General features: G+C 36.4%; 1 protein-coding gene, 1 non-coding gene and 1 pseudogene across 2 annotated transcripts; 2 read left to right on the top strand and 1 right to left on the bottom strand.

Moving 5' to 3' along the window:
• Window positions 1-7737: 7737 nt before the first annotated feature.
• On the top strand, window positions 7738-8707 carry LOC136174807 (olfactory receptor 2D3-like; annotated as a pseudogene).
• Window positions 8708-15627: 6920 nt separating this feature from the next.
• LOC136174864 (olfactory receptor 2AG1-like) lies at window positions 15628-16560 on the bottom strand. The gene has a single exon (XM_065945123.1). The coding sequence runs from the start codon at window positions 16558-16560 to the stop codon at window positions 15628-15630; it is 933 nt and encodes a 310-aa protein (XP_065801195.1).
• A 4274-nt stretch (window positions 16561-20834) lies between these two features.
• On the top strand, window positions 20835-20940 carry LOC136176097 (U6 spliceosomal RNA). The gene has a single exon (XR_010664478.1). It is a non-coding gene; the product is annotated as a U6 spliceosomal RNA (small nuclear RNA).
• Window positions 20941-21295: the final 355 nt, after the last annotated feature.

The following is a 21295-nucleotide window of genomic DNA, read 5'->3' as shown; positions in this document are numbered from 1 at the left end:
ATAAATCATTTTCTGGACATTGTGAAGATAACAGTCAGTTCTACTCTGTATTCTGATTACAGACATTTAAGAAAGTGATTACATTAAAGCTGACTCCAGGTAACTAAATGGGTGGTTAAAATAGAGGAACCAGAATATTTATGTGAAGGAATGCAAAGTTTTAGAGAACTATAGATGATTGCTTTGACTGCAGTCTAGTCTAATAGGTTAAAAAGAGAAAATTTATGATGTCTATGTTGGCAGAAGACAGATCACTCAAAGAATTTGAAAAGAATTAAAAGAATGCTATGAAGTTGAGAAGAGAATTCACAATTCTACAGTAGTATCATTTGCACTTTTTAGATTTGTTTTCTCACATGGCTTGAGACAACCAGAAATTATAAGTAAAAATTCAGGATGGGGTTGAGAAGACATAATTAAGATGTAGAAAAATAAAAGAAGAGCAGAAAGTGATCTTACAATAGCAAAAGTGAGAAATTTTAAAGAAATATTTATAGTTAAGTTATGCCCAATTCCTTAGACATTGAAGATGATATGGGATGAGAAAAGGTCATTGAATGGACAAAAGAGTATCTTTGATTTCAATACAATCATAAAAATAAAAAAAGAGACTGAAAGGATTTGAAGAGTCAGTGATATTGTTAGGTAGCTAGAACAGGGAAAAGGAGTCCAAAATGGCGGTGGCTAAAAGATAAGGAAGGGAAAAGCCCGTGAAAATAGAACAGAGGAAGGTCAAAGGAAGGTCTGAGGACCGGAGGGAGGACTTCAGGTAGAACAGCACTCCTCACTAAACCCAATTTGCATAAGACAGGCCTGGGGGCGGGGGGGCGGGGAACATATAAAAAGAGGAGCCCTCGCTCTCTCGCACTCTCTCTCCCCATCTCTCCCCCTCTCCCTCTCCCCACTGCCACCCCACGCTGGTGCACTCCTCCACTCTCTGATTCTCCTGCTCTCTTCTAAATAAAATTGAGCTGTCACACTGATTTGTCTAAGAGCCATGACACGGTTTGTCCAAGACCTGAGAGCTGTGATGCGCTGAGGGCTTTAATGTCCGTCACTCCAAATCATCGTTGTGATGAGACAGGAACCGAGGAGCATACACTTGCCTGACAATATGATAAAAAAGTAGAAGTGATGGGTAATGAGTAACTGATGAATTTAGGAATAGAAGTCAGATAGCAACAAGGAATAGTATGATGAAGGAAGGTTGTGTAGCTTCTTTTTTTTTCCCCCCTAGAGGAAAAAGTTAAGGTAGTTAAAATTTAAAAGTTACTTAACTATCTTAAGGCTCAGTTTCACTATTTATGAAAAATAATTGGATGATATTACCAAAGAGTAAGATCATTCTAAAGAATGAATGGGATAATGACTATCAAGAGTTTAATGCAGGACTTCTCAGTGAAAAGCAGATTTAAGAAACAATATTTATAATGGTCCAGAATGTAAAGTCAGAGGATAGGAAGAGGCAAGAGATGAGAGTGAAGAGGTAGGCAGAAAATAGAGAACAAAGGATTGAGTGAAAGATTGCTTATTTTCTGCATACAAAATAATTTGTTTTTATTAGAGATATAAAATCACATAAAAATGGAAAGAAAAAATTTTTATAATCCCATCACCCAGAAAGACACACATATGAACAACTTGGCCAGGCAAATTTTAAAATATAAAATTTTTTTATAATTCACATTTCTTCTTAAATATTTTGCAAAATTTTGATATTAAGTCATTTTATAGTTTTTCAGGGGCTGCATAGTATTCCATCATTTGGATGTTCTATATTTGATTTTTTGAGAACATTTCATCTTTTAAAGAGTTGTAGTTATAATATTGTAACAAAATCCTCACAGATTTATTTTATCCATATTGTTTTTTGATGAAATATTATTATATTTATTCATGACAAAATAGTAAGTCTGATTTACTTTATCAAAGTATACTGCTCATTTTAATGCATTTTCTCTATGTTGACAAATTACCCATTATGCAGGTTTTAATATTTTTGTTTCCAAAAACACAAGAACTTCATTATCATTGAATACTACAAATTTTAAAAATTCATGCCAATGTGATAGTCAAAAAGAGATCCAATTTTAACGTGCTTTTTCTTGTATTGAGATTGAAATTTACTAATTATGAATTGTCAACTTATGTGTATACCTTTTTCCTATAATATTTATAATTTATTTTCTGATTATCATTAGACTTTTTATACTACTTATAAAATTAATATCAAGAATATTAATCCTTGATCTCCTACATTTGCTAAAGTTAATTTTTGCATGTTGTTTACTTTCAAATTTTGTTTTGTGAATGCATTAAAAACTTTCCCCCAGCTTTACTGAGGTATAACTGGCAAATAAAAATTGCATATATATTGCATATAGTTAAGGTACACAATGTGAGGTTTTGATGTATGTATACATTGTGAAATGATTACCAAAATTAAGTTAATTAATATATCTGTCTCCTCACAGTTACTTTTGGCAGGGGGAGAAAAATTAAAATTTATTCTCAGCAAATAAGGGTACAGTACAATATTATTAACCATAGTCACTGTGCTATATATTAGAGCTTCAGAATTTATTCATCCTGTCTGATTGAAACTTTTCACCCTTTTATCAACATTTTCTTATTTTTCCTACTTGCCAGTCCCTGGTAACCACTATTCTACTCTTTGCTTCTATGAGATCAATTTTTCAGATGCCACATACACATTAGGACATAAAGTACTTGTCTCTCTGTCTCTGGTTTATTTCAATTAGCATAATGTCCATCAGGTTCATCCAAATTGTCACAGATGGCAAAATTTCCTTCTTCTTTAAGACTGAATAATATCCATTGCATATGTGTGTGGGGGTCTGTACCACAATTTCTTTATCCAATCACCCATGAATAGATTCTTAGGCTCCTTCCATAATCTTGGCTATTGTGAATAATGCTGTAATGAACTTGGGAGTGCAGATGTCTCTCTGAGATACAAATTTCACTTCTTTTGATCATATATCCAGAAGAGGGACCACTGGATCATTTGGTAGTTCTGTTTTTAATTTTGAGGGGAAATTCCATACTGTTTTTCAAATCGCTTCCCACCAACAATGTAAGTGTCCCCTTTTCTCCGCATTCCGTCAAAATGCATTATCTTTTGTCTTTTTAATAGTAGTTCTCCTAATAGGTGTGAGATTATTTGTCATTGTGGTTTTATTTGTATTTCCCTGATGATTAGTGATATTGAGCCTCTTTTCATATCCCTGTTGGCCATTTGTATGCCTTCTTTTGAGAAATATCTATTCAGTTCTTTCACTTTAAAATCAGGTTATGTATTTTCTTGCTATTGTCCTGTTTGAATGAATGTGTAAAGATTAAAATTGAAGTAAAGTAAGTTAGGGTTTTTATAGTTTGCACTTCTGTTGTAATGCTCAGAAAGGTATTCTACTACATGAGATCAATGGATAGTTACCTTATTTTTAAATGTTTAAGGTTATTTATATGTGTGTGTCCATGTGTAATGAGCAGACACATGTCCTTCACCCTTCTGCAGTGTTTTCTTTGTAATGAGTGAAGTGGACACATTTCAGTTGCTTGTCAGCTCTAGGCATACCTCAGAGATACTATGGGTTCAGCTGCAGACCACTGCAGTAAAGTGAGTATTGCAATAAAGTGAGTTATGTGAGTTTTTTGGCTTCCCAGCACACTAAATATACTAAAGACTATTAGGGGTGTCATGACATTATGTCTAAAAATACAATGTACATGCCTTAATTAAAAAAATACTTTATTACTAAAAATGCTAACCATTATCTGAGTCTTCAGCAAGTTGTAATCTTTTTGCTAGTGGAAGCTTTAAAATATTGTGAGAATTACCAAAACACAATACAGATACACTAAGTGCAAAAATGCTTTCAGAAAAAAATGGTGCAAGTGGACTTGCTCAACTCAGAATTGCCACAGATCTTCAATTTATTTTAAAAAAAATGCAGTATCTGCAAAGCATAGTAAAGTGAAGTGCAATACAAAAAGGTATGCCTGTGGTCAATCATTTCAGCATGATTTGCTGAATAATATGTGCTTTACTGACTTATCAGAAGCATTTACACAATTCTTGCACAGCCTTGGAAGGTTCTAATTTTTATTCTGATCCAGTGATATATCTTTCAGCTTTTACATTATTCTAATATTATCTTCATTGTTACAATTTATATTGTTTGTACTGTATTATCATTGTAATTCCTTCAGGTTTTTCATTTTAAATAATTTAAATTTTCTTCTTTACTTAGAAAATGCAGGCTGCATTGTACAAGTCAAACAGTATAGATAAGGTTAAAAAATAAAAGTGTGATCTCAGTCACTTGCCCTGCTCCCTCGAGAATTCTACTTTCTGGGGATAATCACTGTTAACAGATTAATTTCTATTGATCTACAAATCATGTATACAAACTATTCTTTTATAGCACAATAGACTTTGTAAGAATCTTTAAATATGGTTATTTTTATTTTTTATGTTTGAATTTTGAGAAAAAGCTAGGTTCTAACGTCAGACTTATATGACAATAATTTCTCTTTTAGACTTTCAGCAATAAAGGAGCTTTTAAATAGCTATTTGTATATTTTATTATGTCAAACTCTAATAAATTAGATGATCAAATTATCAAAACTGATTAATGCATTTGAATCTTATTATTAAGTGTTTGACATTTTATTTACTATTCTCTTCACTTTCATATATGTTTGGAAATTTCCACAGTAAGACTTTCAAAAAGAGAGAAAAACATGACTAAATCAAACTATTAAGTTTGTCTTTGCCCCTTCATTCCACATACGTAGAAGCCTCTCCATCCCCTATCATATTTGGCCTTAACATTGAATTTAGCTAGCAACACAGATCCAGTTCCAAAAGATGAACAAAGGGCAAAAGAAGGAAAAGTGTAAAAGCAGGGAGAAGAAGCATTTTCCTCACTCAGGCATAGCAGCCAGGTGTTACTATGCTTTGTCCTTCATTTTACTAATATTCAGTTACTTCTAGATTACAATCCCATTACTGTAATGGGATATTATATATAATATTATGGGCTAGCTTTGTTTACTGTCCTAATTTCTTTAAATGCTTTGTATGTTATTTAATGTTTACATAAACACTATAAGATATGTATTATTAATCTCATCATTTTGCAGATGAGGAAAGCAAGGCACAGAAAAGCCAAGTAATTTGCTATTAGTCACATATCAACCAGAAAAACTAGGATTTAAACCCTGCAGTTTAACTACCGAGCCCCAACTGCCCATCAGGGAGTTATGCCGTCTCCTGACAAATGGCAGCAGCCCATGAGCAGTTGACTCTCACTATAGGAGAAATGACTGTGGAAACACACGTATGCCACAAATATACATGTATATACAGGTACACACACCCATTCACACTCCATTTAAAAGATTAAAATGAGGTATCACATACAAAGTCTGACAATTTGCCTATATATGTGTTTATGCTATACAGTTATATACAATTGATTTTGTAAGTCCTTTTTATGTTAAGAACAATTTTAAAATTCTGTTAAACTGTTTGCAAATATTTTCTCAGATTTATTTATTTTAAATTTTGTTTAGAGTGGCATCCACTCATAGCATCCTGATATTCTTAAATTGCCAGTTTTGTGGGCATTTTTCTTTATGATTTCTTTTTCTTTGTGTGTATGTATGTGTGTGCTTGTTTAGGGAAGTTTTTACTACCCAAAGATTGAATAGACCAATAGATAGATAAATAAAAAAATAGATAGACTATCTAGTTACATAGAAAATTAAAGTGATTTTAAAAATTAGATAATTCAATTGGGATTAATTACTGCTTATACTTATATGTATGTATAAATATGCTTACATAAACATATACGTGTAATAGTCTAAAGTGAATATCCAATTGTTCTATACCTTTTACTAAGTGATACACTTCAGAGGCCACATTTGTCAAATATAAAATTTTCATACCTACTAGGAAATATTTCTGTTCTATAATATATTTATTGGTCAAATGCTTTATACTGGTTCAGTATATACAATATTAGTAAGGATGGAAAATCTTATTATATATTTTATATCTGGTTGAGTATGTTTCCTCTACTCCATCATTTTTCTTTTCCACACCTCATTTTCTACTATAAAATTACTACTCTAGAAGAAATTAAAAATAAGCTTATTAAATTCCATTACAAAAATCTTCTGTGAATTTGGTTGGAATTTCAATCAACTTATGGATTAATTTGGATGAAATGAACATTTTTACAAGATTATGTTCTATGTAAGTCAGACACAACTTAACAGCTGACTGAATTGATGCATAAAATTAATATGCCTATTCATTTATTCAAATATAATGTTTCCTGGTTTTCTTCACATAGGTCTTTGAATGTTTTTTAACTGTATACTGTTAAGTTTAGTGACTGTGAAGGAATTATTTTTTTACTAAAATTTCTACTTATTTTTCACTTACTCATCTTACTCAGCTTGCTTTAGATCCCTTTGAGCTTTTTAAAGATGTACAATTAGAGATCTGCAAATAATCTTTGTCAGTTTTCTCAACATTTTTCCATGAATTCTCTCTATTGTCCTTTAGGCAAGACACCTCAAAATGCTTTAAAATATGTTCAAATATGCCTGTTATTTGTGGGCCTATAAATATGAGTTTGAGTTAACTCTGGGAGTTGGTGATGGACAGGGAGGCCTGGGGTGCTACAGTTCATGGGGTTGAAAATAGTCAGACACGACTGAGTGATTGAATTGAACTGATAAATAGCTCTGCCATAGTGGATGAGCTCTAAAACCCTTAAAATGGAGAAAGTCTGTGGATTTATCTTCAAGGAGTGGAGAGAACTGGGTTAAACCTTAACCTTCTTTACAACCAGTTTTTTAGTAAGAAAGGAACATAATTGCAGGATATAGAAAGGGTGACAAAGGCTTAGAGGAACCAATTTGAAAATTTCTCTGAGTTTGTTTCATCTTCCGTTATTTGGGGGATAATAATAATTAATTCATGGAATTACAATTTAAAATTAAAAGGATAAAGAAACAATAATGACTGGCTCCAGGACATTGCCTGACACACGATAATTAGTATTATTCTTGCCAAAGGGCTTTGTGCAAAGAGAGAGAAAAGAGTGTTGAGGACAGAATAGGGCATATTGAAGGGACACCACAGAGAGGCAGCTATTTTTTACTGATGCACCTCAGCGTCCTCTTCACAATGAGAACAAATGACAGGTGAATTTAAGGACCAGGGTTACAAACAACAATACCTCCCTTTAACTTCCTTTTCCTGGCTTCAGAGCACTTGTTTAGGATTACTTTATAAATATAAAGACAAAAATCTGCCTTCACAAATGTTATCAGTTTGCAATATAAAAATCTAACAGGTTAAAAGCAACTGCAGTATGTTTGTTTCCCAAGCTCATATAAAAGGAAGGATGTACTGTGAGCAGCCCTTATAATCTTCTCAGAACTATGTGTAGTCCAGCCAAGGCTCGGTCATCTAGTATATTCAAGATGATTGCTGGCTCTCTGGTTCTACTGAAAGATTCAAGGGCAGAGAAAAATCAGAAATAGATTTCAATTGTCAGGACTACCAAGCAAAAAGAAAACTCTTCTAACATATGGAAGCAGATAAAAGTTGGAAGTCAATGGCCCAGTTTTGTATATTGATTGATAAAATGCTTGTTACTCATATAGTTTTTAACTGATCAATATGTGTGTGCTTTTTTTTTCTTGGTGCTGACCTATAAAGAGTATTAAATATTCATGGGAGAAGAAAACCAAACATATGTGACTGAATTTGTCTTCCTGGGCCTTTCACAGGACCCACACACACAAGTCCTGCTCTTCTTCCTTTTTCTGATCATCTACCTGCTGACTGTGCTGGGAAATCTGCTTATTGTTGTGCTCATTCACATAGATTCCAGGCTCCACACACCCATGTACTTTTTCCTTAGAAACTTGTCCTTTGCTGATCTCTGTTTCTCTACTACTACAGTTCCCCAGGTGCTAGTCCACTTCCTGGTAAAAAGGAAAACCATTTCCTTTGCTGGATGCTCAACACAGACAGTTGTTTTACTTCTGGTTGGGTGTACCGAGTGTGCACTGCTGGCAGTGATGTCCTATGACCGGTATGTAGCTGTCTGCAAGCCCCTGCGCTATGCCACCATCATGACACATTGGGTATGTGTCCAGCTGGCCATAGGGTCCTGGGCCAGTGGAGCATTTGTGTCTCTGGTGGACACCACATTCACGTTGTGTCTGCCCTACCGAGGGAACAATGTCATTAACCATTTTTTTTTGTGAACCTCCTGCCCTCCTGAAGCTGGCTTCTGCAGACACCTACAGGACAGAAATGGCCATCTTTGCAATGGGTGTGGCCATCCTCCTAGCTCCTGTCTCCCTGATCCTGGTCTCCTACTGGAATATCATCTCCACTGTGATCCAGATGCAATCTGGGGAGGGACGGCTCAAGGCTTTCTCTACCTGTGGCTCCCATCTCACTGTCGTTGTCCTCTTCTATGGCTCAGCAATATTTGCCTACATGAGACCGAACTCCAAGATAATAAATGAAAGAGATAAAGTGATTTCTGTTTTCTACTCAGCAGTCACACCCATGCTGAACCCCATCATTTATAGTCTGAGGAACAAGGATGTCAAAGGGGCTCTCAAGAGGGTGACTGCAAAATAGTTTTTTTGAATGTGGGAATCTCTGATTTTGATGACAGTTTTAGGGATGTGGAGAGAAGTGACTTTATTATAAAATTTTCCCATTTTCATTCCATTCCTATACTTTTGTTTTCTTCTCCTATTTTCCCACGTCTTCTCAAATAAGTTCAGCATGTTGCCCAATCAAAGCAAGAGACCTTGGTAGACACAGGAAAGTAATATAGAAAGGAAAAGAAGGGAGAAAAATATAGAAAGAAAGGGAAAGAGAAAAGAAAGGAAGGAAGGAAATGAAAAGTTGATGAATAAACAGTCACTACTCTGCAAGTCCATACAAGCTAATAAGGAAATCAAAACAAGTAGACAACTGTACATCAAAAAAAACAAAGATGCAAACAAAACTATAACAAACACAAGAATGTATTTCTGGCAAATGGATTCATTTTCTTCATACTTGCATGCATTCATCAAATATATTTTGAATACATCATATATTTCAGGTATATTTCTGGAAGATCAAGTGAAGTCTTGATGGTGTTATATTTCTAGCATAGCTTAAAATTCTCATTTTAACAATATCTGAAATTTTAAAGGGAGAATATTTAATGAACAGCAAATGGCAGAATTTTTCTAAGAGTATGTATATGTTAAGAAAATAATGAGCTATAAAGATGAAAGTAAGACAGAATCTAGACTGAGAAATACTCTTTTTTGTACTGAAGAATTTGCCCAGCATGTAATTCTGAAAATGTTGAATATGGGTAATTTATAAGACAGTAATAGATGAAGTTAAGAAAATGAGAACTGTGGCACTACTTTATGCCTTGGTAAGACATTTGTAATGCAGACCATAGTTTTACATATTATGACTTAAAATGATTCCTAAGTTGTTTTTTGAAAATATTGCTCAATACACGATGGAGTAGGGAAGTTGATCTTAGGATTCTCCATTTGTAATGAGTCCCAGGTGATTCTTAAGCACACTAAAAATTGTACACTGCATTTTAGGTAATGGAATGGCTTTTGTAGAAGCCAATTGTGTAATTATTTGCTTAACATCTGAGTCATCCGTTAGGCTGCAAACTCCACGGCAGTAAAAACTGTGACTGCTTTGTTGATCTCTACATTATCATTTATAGTAAGGTATCCAGCCATTGTTATTGCTCAAGAAACATTGTTTTCGAATGAATGGATAAAGCTAGAGTTTAAATGAGAGATATGGGCTGGAGAAATAGATCTTCAAGTTTACTGTATATATTTGCAAGTGAAATTTGACATATCTCAGGATATGTGCCAAAGGTTTTAATCAGAAAACCAAGCTTATGCATTGCAATCTTGAAGGAGTTATATTAAAATGCAAATTCTTGGTCCTATTATAGACCACGGGGTGGCAAAGATGGAGGCAATACAGATGTTTTGTAACAATATCCCAAAGCAAATCTGAAGTGCAATTGTGGATGAGATGTGATGTTCAGGAAAGATAGTGGGAAAGAAACCAAGACAGAACCTTGCAGTTACCAACATTTCAAGGTGGAAGTATAGCCAATCAAGTCTGAGGCAGCAAGAATCAGAGAAACAGATGGAGGGTCAGATGTGGTGAGAGGAGTGACCGTCCAGGAAAGATTTCTCAAATGACTCAGAGTTTTATATATTTTTGATAAAAGCCCATTGAATTTGTCAATTTGGTCATTACTGACCTTGGCAAAGATTATTACAGCAGAATAATTGAATGGCATAATTATAGACTTTTGGAAATCATACAGAATCAATTTGTGAGGAGGCAACTTTTAAGTTGCCTGAAGGATCAAAGAGTCAACCAGATAAAGGTGTGATGGGGGGTAGTGGTAAAAGGCTAGAATCTTTTTCTTTTTACTAAGAGAGGCTTTTCTCACCCTTAATATAACAAAAATATTCTATGTCATCTTCCAGTTTTAGTTCTAGTTTTGATACCCCAAATCTGGATTCACCTTTCAGTGGGTATCAAGTCAAAAGACACAGCTAAGGCAAAGTCAAGAGAAGGAAGGATTTCTTGTTTTTCTTGCCTTTTCTGTATTCTTTTGCTGAAGATCATTAATTATTGAGACCTGCTCAAGGGCTGGCAATATGGCCCGACTTAGACCACAAAATATTTTAGGTGAAAAATGGCTTCTTCCTATGTCAAGAAAGCCATGCCTGGTTCTCTTTATTTGGTGATCCCCTACCTAATCTGCTTACAGTTTTCCCTTATGTAAAATAACACTATTTGCTTTAGCATAGTAGTCAGCAAACTTTTTCTGTGAAGGGGTAGAAACTAAATATATTTAGCCTTTGCAGGCCACACTGTCCCATCACAACTACTATTGCAGTGAGACAACAAGTCATAGACAATACAAAAATGAATGTGTTCCCATAAACTTCCCCAGGTGTGTTTATCAATCCCTGTTCTAACAGATAAATCTAAAATCTCAGTGGTTTAACAAGCAGAAGCTTATTTTCCACTTATACAAATTCTAGTTGAGGGATGGAGTGGAAGATGTATAGACCTAGGTTGACAGAAGTTCTGCTATTTGCAGGTTTCATGGTTATCTTGCATGTCAATATCCAGAAAAATGAAGATTAAAAAGTTTTTCATTGGTAGGTTCTGTGCCTTAGAAGGAGCACACATCATATTCTATTGGTTGAAGTTCAATCACATGGTCCCGTATATGCACAGAAAGAAGAGGGACATGAATCCGGGGTGGACAGCTTGACATTAGACTGTGCTTTAGCCATTAGATCTTTAAAAAATCTAGAATTTATTTTAGGAGAATATACATAAATATATATTCATGTATTATGAATTTATATGGTACTATTTTCCTAAATATTTAGCTATTTTTTCTAGTATGGCTACTCATCTTTTTCCATTAATATCAAATACACCATAAAATATACTAAATTTCAATTTGAATATTGCATATTTATCAACTACTACACTTTGTTATATTTCAGTTACTATAGTTTTAGTTGGTAGGACATCTCTCTTATATATCATCTCTTCTACAATTTTCTACTTCTTAGCTTATCCAAATTCACTTTTAAAAATGCCATTAAAGTTTTGATAGTTATAACTTTGAATTTATAGGTTATTTAGCAAAAAGCTAATATATTGTATTTAAATAAAATAGTAATCTTTGTATGTACAAACATAGCATATTCCTCTATTTCATCAGCAAAGATATATACATGCACTTACATGCATATACATTGCTATTATAGAGACTATTCTATATTCATACCTCAATTTTTATGGCGAAGAAGCTATGACACACACATAGCAGAGTTCATGCTCTCATGGAATTTTCATTTTGGAAAGTGGAAACAGTGAGCAGGTAAACCAAGGTGTAAGAAAATTTTACATAATGATAAATACAATGAAAAAATTAAAACAGTGTGTGATAATGCCTTTTGGTTTGGGTGCATGACACTTCAATCGGTAACGTTTTTGAAAAGTTAAGATTTTTAATATGAGTGTGAATGACAAGAAGTAGTAAGACAAGCAGATTTGACAGAAAAACATCACAAGCTAGAAGAATAGCTACTAACTGACTCTAAAGCAGAAATAATTTTGAACCGTGTAATGGACAATAAGAAGGTCAAAGGAGTTAGGGTGAATGTAAGAGAGCACAGTTCCAAATGTGGACTGGGTAGACACACCACGATCATGTGTATCCTTCTTGAAAAGTGAAATGCTCTGACACGTTTATGATGGTCAACCTTAAACCATCGTAAATAGTTTAAGGAGGGAGAAAGGGAGAAAGCAGATTATAGAGGGACAAGAATGGAAATAAGAAATAGCTACTGTGGAACAATAGGCAACAGATTATGGTGACTGGACTAAGATGCTTTGGGGAGAGACTGCAACAAGTGCCCACATTTGGAATGTATTGTATAGATGAAACCAACAGGATTTAATAAGCAAATAAGTCAATAAGCAAAAAGAGAAAACAATGTCTATTATTCGTTGTACTGTAAATGGTAGCAGCACAGCATATTTAAGCTACTAGAGAATAATATGTGTTTGTATGTGCATGTGAGTCCTCCTTTTCAGCATAAATACATATCTGTAGACTCACACATCTACACATGTCAAACATATCTTTTGCAAGTGTAAGGATATTTCAGTATAGCCTTGAGATAATGGAAAACCAGTCTTGTTTGTGTGCTTGTTTATTGTGAAATAATAAACATAGCTGTTTACTTGCAGGCTTTGCTGATGCCTTGTTTTTCTCTTTTACTCATTTTAGTATTTTTTGAATTTTAGGCAACATTAAAAAGTCTCCATGTCAAAAACAAAACAAGCAAAAATAAACAAATAAAAAACACTTGTTGGAGTGTCCAGACAGGGGAGTTTCCATGATGGCTGATGTTTGGAAAAAGGAGGAGTGAACATGATGCAAATACATCCAAACCACTACTAGTGTGGGCATTAAACTAGGCTGCTAACATGATCTTTTAAGAAGATCGTATGTGTATGCTCAGTCGCATTCAACTCTTTGTGACCCACTGGACCATAGCCCAGCAGGCTCCTTTGTTCATGGAATTTTCCAAGCAAGAATACTGGAGCAGGTTGCTGTTTCCTCCTCCAGGGGATCTTCCCGACCCAGGGACTGAACCTGTGTCTCCTGCATCTCCTGTATTGGCAGGCGTATTCTTTACCACTGAGCCACCTAGAAAACCCTTTTAAGAAGGTCAGTTGGTCTAAAATTTGTATAAAACTCAAGTCTCTGCCCTTGATAACTACATCTCATCAGCTGTATGGTCCTTGCTTAGGCTTCCTAGTTGAAACTTTCTTTTTTGGGACCTTATATTGGTTCAGCATGGACTCCTCCAAATCAGAGGTCATGTCTGAAGTTTGCAAAACCTCCCTCCCCATTTAACACTGTAGTTAATTGGGAAAACAAAGAGTAAATTTTAAATACAATGTGATCAAACAACTAATACTGGAGAGGGTGTGGAGAAAAGAGAACCCTCCTATACTGTTGGGGGGAATGTAAGTGCAGCCACTATAGAAAACAATATAGAGATTCCCCCAAAAGAGAAAAATTGAATTACCATATGATTCAGCAAGCCCACTCTTGGGCATCTACCTGGACAAAACTACAAGTCAAAAAGATACATGCACCCCTTTGGTCATACCAGCACTATTCACAATAGCCAAGATGTGGAAATAAACTAAATGCCCATTAACAGATGAATGGGTGAAGATGTGGTATAGGTATATAATGGACTACTACACAGCCATAAAAAAGAATGAATTAATAATGAAGTATAATTACAACATTTAATTATGGTATAAATAACTATAATTAAACAATTATATTGAATACAACTAGTATACATTTATTGATTTAATTATATACTTGATTTAATATTAATAAGTAATTATAATTATCATGTGCTGTGCTTAGTTAGTCATGTCTGACTCTTTGTGACCCCATGGACTTAATTAACAACTAATGAATTAATTTATTCTTTTTATGTCTGAGTAATATTCCACTGTATATATGTGCCATACCTTCATCTGCTCATCTGTTAATGGGCATTTAGGTTACTTCCATGTCTTGGCTATTGTGAGTAGTGCTGATATGAACATAAGGGTGCATGTATCTTTTTGACGCAGTTTTGTCCAGATAGGCGTCCAGGAGTGGAATTGTTGGACCATATGGTAACTCAATTTTTTTTTTTAAGAACCACTATACTGTTTTGTATAGTGGCTACACTAACTACATTCCCCCCAACAGTGTAGGAGGGTTCTCTTTTCTCTATACCCTCTCCAGCATTTGTTATTTGATCATATTGTATTTAAAATTTACTCTTTGTTTTCCCAATTAACTACAGTGTTAAATGGGAAGAGGAGTTTTTGAAAACTTGGGACAAGACCTCTGACTTGCAGGAGTCCATACTGAACCAATATAAGGTCCCAAAACAGAAAATTTCAACTGGAAAACCTAAGCAAAGACCATATAGCAAGGACAAAGACCTTGGGTTTTGTACAAATTTTAGGCCCACGTACCTTCTTAAAAGGGTGGTTATAGGAAGATGGGGGCGTCACTGATGGCTCAGATGGTAAAGAATATGCCTGCAATGCAGAGGGCTGGGTTTGATCCTTGGGTCAGGAGGATCCCCTGGAGTAGGGAATGGCTACCCACTCCATTATTCTTGCCTGGAGAATTCTATGGACAGAGGAGCCTGGTCGAACTACACAGTTCATGGGGTCACAAAGAGTTGGATATGACTGAACAGCCAAGCCCAAGCACATAACAGGAACATGGATGGAAATATAGATCATCATACCAAGTGAAGTAGGTCAGAAAGAGAAAGAAGAATACCATAGGATATCCCATATATGTGGAACCTAAACTATAACACAAAGGAACCTACTTACAAAATAGAAACAGACTCACAGACACAGAGAACAGACTTCGGGTTGCCAAGGAAGAGGGCAGGAAGAGCAGGGATAGACTAGGAGTTTGGGGTTAGCAAATCAAACCATTACATACGGAATGAATAAACAACAAGATCTTACTGCATAGCAGAGGAAGTTATATTCAATATCCTGAGATAAGCCATAATGGATAAGAATATAAAAATGAATATATATATATATATGTATAACTGAGTCACTTTGCTATATAGAGAAAATCAATACAACATTGTAAAACAACTATAATTCAATAAAAATAAATAAGTGAATAATTAAATAAATACAGTCGGATACATAGCTCATAAATTACTTCACAGAAAGACAATTTAAAATAGCATTTGACAAGTAAAGCTACATTCTTCATTTTTCTATTAAAAGATATACTCTCCACTATGGTGCTTTTGCCATAAGTATTTCACTTTTAGAAGAAAGCTTCTGACTTTGAGGAGGAATGAATTTTGGTGTCAAGCTATAAGCTCTCCCAAGATGGTGAAGTGTGTTCACAGAATATATTTTCGTAGGACCCTCCTCAAGGCCCCCATAACCTCTTTATTCCTCAGGCTATAGATGAGTGGGTTCAGGGCTGGGGTGACAATCGTGTAGAAGACAGAAATAACATTGTCCTGCTTGGGGCTGTGGAGGGAACTGGGCAGAACATACATGAATGTGGCAGCTCCATAGAACATCCCGACCACAGTCAAGTGGGAAGAGCAGGTGACCAGGGCTTTCTGCCTCCCTTCATTTGAGGGCATGTGGAGCACAGTAAGTAGGATCAGTGTGTAGGAGGCAAGAATAGCAACAAGAGGTGGAATCAGGAAGGTCACACCAGTCACATACAACATGAGTTCATATCTAGAGGCATCTTCACAGGCCAACTTCAATAGAGGTGGAATCTCACAGAGTAGGTGGTTGATATTCCGGGACATGCAGAAAGGGAAGTGCATGGTATACAGAGTATGACATAATGCATTCAAGGAAGCCAGGACCCAGGGTGTGGCCATCATGAGCCAGCAGACCCTTGGCCTCATGAGGACCATGTAGTTCAGAGGATGACAAATGGCCACATACCTGTCATAGGCCATGAAGGCCAGTAGGAGGTCCTCTGCACCACCCACTGTCAGTGCCAGAAACATCTGAAAGGCACAGCCCCCAAAGGAGATGGTGTTTTCACTGAGCAGAAAATCCATGAAAGCCTTAGGAGTGACAACAGACGTGAAGAGGAGGTCCATGAGAGAGAGCTGCCCGAGCAGGAGGTACATGGGCACGTGGAGCTGGGCATCCATTGTGATGGCCAGGAGCAGCAGGCCATTGCTGGTGAGGGCCAGCATGTACAGGACTGTCATTGTAGCACAGAGCAGCTCAGGAGACCCACTGTCATTCAGAATCCCCATCAATATGAAGCCACTTCCCAGGGTGGAGTTCCAGTGTTCCATTCTGTGTTGTTTCTTTAGTTGCCTGGAACCAAGTAGATTCTAGGTGAATTTTTGTTATGATAGCTCCATAGTTTTGTAACATCAGAGGATGGCCAATCCAATGGTAACTGATTTTTCCTCTTGATCTCTCAATTTCTGACTCTTTATATCTTGATAAAAAGAACCCATCTAGTTGGAGAATAAGCATCACAGTAATAGCTAAATAATAAGAGGTCACTACCTGAGAATATTATTCAAGATCTAAAACCTAAATATGTATCTCCCCAGAAAGATCAAATCACCTCTCTTCTAACAATAAAGCAATATTCTGACATCCATGCTTCTGATTTTTCTGGTACTTAGGTTTTAAGTATAATGTTTAATCAAATGATTTACATACCCAATCAGTGTTCTGCATAAGTCTGTTTTGAAAATTAATACTAAAACATGTACAGAAATGTGATTTCAATAAAGCACCTCAATAGACTTCCCCAAATAACTTATGTACACTTTGCTTACAGCATTCAAAACTGTAGTCACAGCCTCATTAGAAGAGACAAATTATGTGTGACTTAGTTCACTGGACCAGGCTCTCACTCTATGAGCCTAAGAGGGAAGGGATGATAGACTGTCTGAGACTAGAGATTGGTGAGTTTGAGGTACTGTCACTATTAAAGCTAAATCTTTAGGACTAAAGCAAAAGAAAAAAAAGGAGTTTTTTTTAAACAGGTTATGATAAAAGGTCAGCCTGAGATTACTTAGAAATATGATAAAAAAAATAAGGACCTACTCAGGAAATTCAGATTGTTTGTTTGGGGCAGAAGTGGTAAAAGATGTCAGAAGCAAAAGAGTTTGTGTTGTATGTTGTAATCAGGCTCAATAATCTTAGCTTCTTGCACCGTATCCAGATCCCCTTCTCCCTCCTGCAGGGCCAGGGTATCCACACAAGACTGAGGAGCCACAAAGAGGAGGAAGATGAGTTCCTGTTCTGGAAGCTGCTCTTGGGGTGTGGTACCCAATCTCAGGGAGAAAACCAAAGAGGGATCTGAGGTTGACAGAAATCAGCCTCATGCATCTTAGGAACTGGGCAGATAAATCCAACTCTGAACATAGGAATCTGTAAGTGAAACATATTTCTCGAAGTCATTTTCCTCTACCGTGTCACAGATTTGACATTTACTGGTTTCTATTAGTCCGTAAGGGGTTTACAGGATTTTAATGGTAAAAAGGTGTTAGAGCATGTGATAGACCTATCAGGTGCTTTTTAAAGTTCCTTTGGAGGCATTTATTATAATCTAAATGTAAATATGTTTATCAGAAGCCAGAAAAAGCACATGGGGTCTGTAGACAGGTCCTGATGTTTTCACCAGGAAGTAGATACCCTGGCCTGGGATGTAGCATAGAATCTTCCATCAGTCCTCACTGATTCCTCTTCATTTTTAGAAAGCCAAGAATAGAGGGAGTTGGGATGAGGTATAGAGTCCAAGCACCAGAGATCCTAGAAGACAGAGTAGCTGAGGTTCTTAGGTCTGCACTGGGTTTCATCTTTTAAGAGGCTGCACATATCCCTGAAAGTGAGACAATATTCTTACCTCAGGTGGTTGAGAAACCCAGCTGCCTAACCACACTGACTACCCAGGGGATTGTTTGAGGGTCAAGGAAGATCCAGTAGAAAAGGAGAAGGAAGGGGACTTCCCTGGTGGTTCAGAGGTTAAGATTCTGCACTTCTCCTGCAAGGAGCAAGGGTTCAAGCCCTGGTCTGGGAACCAAGATCCCACATGCAGTACAGTGCAGTCAAAAAGTTGAATAAATAAAGTAAAATAAATTTTCTATGAAGAGAAGGAAGATAAGACCTTTCCAGCAGTATTCAATTTGTAAAATTTTCGCTAAGTTGGATTAGAAGTCTGAGGAGTCTGACCAAGAGAAGTATAGGACTCCTATTCCTTCAGTTCCTCTGCAGATGCGCTCTGGAAATGTGGCACTTACAGACAGAGAGCTAATTGACTCCTTGGGCCTTGGAAGTTTCTATAGAACAAGAATATGGCTTACCTTTTCTCAAACCTGTAGAGAATTAGGAGAAATTGCTTCTGTCACACAGCTCCTCAAGTAAGTGTCTCATCTAGCCATGGTGCATTTGTCAGACAAAGTTCATGGGTACTGATGCTACTCTTGCTGAGGTCTGGGGGGAAAAAATGAAAGCAGTGGGAATCTGGAGGAAGTAGATATTAGAAAGGCTGCTCAAAGGAGACCCACCAATGACTGATCTCACTGTCCCTGGGGCCAATATCAAGTCAGGGCCTGTCCTGGGGGAAGCTGCCCCGTTTCCTCATCCCATAACCCCACCCCCTCTATTCTACCCCTGTGTTTAGAGGGGTGTAGCCTAACCTCTCAGCTGAAATGGTCTCCCCTAGAAATGCTGGTCGTAGAAACAGGATGGTAATGAATCCCTTTGGGCCTGTTTCCTGGTGCTGTATCCCTGCACTCTTCTCTCACTAAATGACCTTGGAGGCCCTGGGTTTCTGTTTCGCCTAAGGGAGGCACTGATGGCCCGTTTCCAAATTACTGACAGAACTGAGCAGGAAGCAAATGTCCCTTTCTTGGCCAGCCAGCCCTCTACCCCAGATTTAAGGTGGGTTTTAGGGCATCTGTGGAATGTTGCTTCTCACCTCCATAACCCTGGCCTCTCTTATCATCCTCTTAGACTGGACCATTTAATTCAATATGGCTGTGTTCTGTGAAGTCTGTAATTACCAGGTCTTCCCTTCACTGACCTTTGTGTGAAAGTCGCTCAGTTGTGTCCAACTCTTTGTGACCCAGGCCTGGGGGAATTACAATCCAAGCCAGAATTCTCCAGGCCAGAATATTGGAGAAGGTAGCTGTCCCCTTCTCCAGGGGATCTTCCCAACCCAGGATTCAAACCCAGGTCTCCTGCATTGCAGGTGCGTTCTTTACCGTCTGAGGCACCTCTGGCAATCTGTTGTATCCTCTACATAAGTATGTGTCTTTGATGTTATTATTGTCTGTTATTGTATGTTATTATGCAAATCTGTGAATATTGCACAGGAACAATAAAAAGAAATAGAGACAGTACGGAAGTTGGAGAATGTTAGTGTTAATGAAAATCTTTTAAATGCTCTCAGAGAAAAATGACAAATTTCCCACTGACAAAGACAGATACAGACAGAAGATAGTGGAGTTTTCACTGACAGTAATCAGACAAGAAACATCTTCAAAAGCAATGAGGGAACATAACTGCCCACTTGAAGTTCTCTCTATGCATAGATAAATAACCACTAGAGAGTGAAAACAAATTACAAACAGAAGCACAAGACTTTACCACCAAAGATGTCCCAATAAAATAATTTCAGCAAGGAAAAATGTGACGCCTAGGGATGTTTATAATACAGGAAGCAATAGTGAACACGGAAATTGACTCAATAAATGTGTTGCTAATTTTAACTGACCAATAATAAACATATTTGTATTTCAAAACAGTACAATTGAAATTCTTGACAAAAATCAAAAGATGGCAGGGGAATTTTCCTTTTGGTACTTAAAGAAGGTTGTTGAAGTAGAATATTAAAAGTTTCATATATATTATCTCCAATTATTATTTCCCACATTTTTTCATTTTTATGAAGGTACAATTTTCATACAGGAAAGTTCACCATTTTTAGTACATATTTTGCAGGTTTTGACAAATATATATAGCATATAACCACCACCAAAATCAAAATAGAGAAGTTCTATTGACTCCCCAAATTCTCTGTTACACTTTGGTATTCATATCCCACCCTCACCCAAACTCTTGCCAACTCTCTGATCTGTTTACTGTTGCTCCTATTTTTGTGTTTTTCTGCATGCTATATGAATGGTTTCAGATATTTTGAATCTAGCTCCTTTCACTTAACATAATATGTTTGAGATTCACCCCAATTCTGCTATTAATTGTCTGTTACCATTTTTTGCTGAGCAGTGTTCAGTTGTGTGGGTGTATCATAATTTTTTTATCCATTCATCAGTTAAAAGACATTTGTGTTGTTTCCAGTTTCTGTTGTTTGTGGAAAAAGTCATTCTAAATATTCACATATAGGTTTTTGAGTAAACATAAGTTGCTATTCACTAGGGTAGGTACCTAGTAGTGAGCTTGTTCGGTTATGATAAGTGTATTAAGTTGATAAGGAACTGTTTTCCACTGTGACTAATCCATTTTCATTCCCAATTTTATTCTCATTTTTCATTCTGTTAAGCGATAAAATATAGAGTCTTTAAATTCTGATTAAAAGTGAGTAAAAGTGCTTACTTTGGCAGCACATACACTGAAATTGGAATGATACAGAAAAGATTAGTGTGGCCCCTGTGCAAGGATGACAAAAGATTCATGAAGTGTTCAAAATTTTTGTTCATTGCAATACTATTCACAACTGCCAGGACATGGAAGCAACCTACATGTCCATTGACAGATGAATGGATAAAGAAGTACATATATACTAATACAATGAAATATTAGCCATGCACAGGAATTTGAGTCAATTTTAGTGAGACGGATGAACCTAGAACCTGTTATACAGAGTGAAGTCAGAAAGAGATAAACAAATGTTGTATTTGAACACATATATATGGTGTCTGGAAAAATGGTACTGATGAACCTTTTAATATTTGTAGAGCAGTACTTTGGCCACTTCAAGTGAAGAGCTGACTCATTGGAAAAGACCCTGATGCTGGGAGGCATTGGGGGCAGGTGGAGAAGGGGACG

Source organism: Muntiacus reevesi, chromosome 9, assembly GCF_963930625.1.
Source record: "Muntiacus reevesi chromosome 9, mMunRee1.1, whole genome shotgun sequence".
Classification (NCBI taxonomy): domain Eukaryota; kingdom Metazoa; phylum Chordata; class Mammalia; order Artiodactyla; family Cervidae; genus Muntiacus; species Muntiacus reevesi.
This window is presented reverse-complemented; position numbering and strand designations above follow the sequence as displayed.

Bases quoted from the DNA above. Each gene is read 5' to 3' on its own strand.
- LOC136174864 (XM_065945123.1), bottom strand. From the start codon at position 16,560: ATGGAACACTGGAACTCCACCCTGGGAAGTGGCTTCATATTGATGGGG.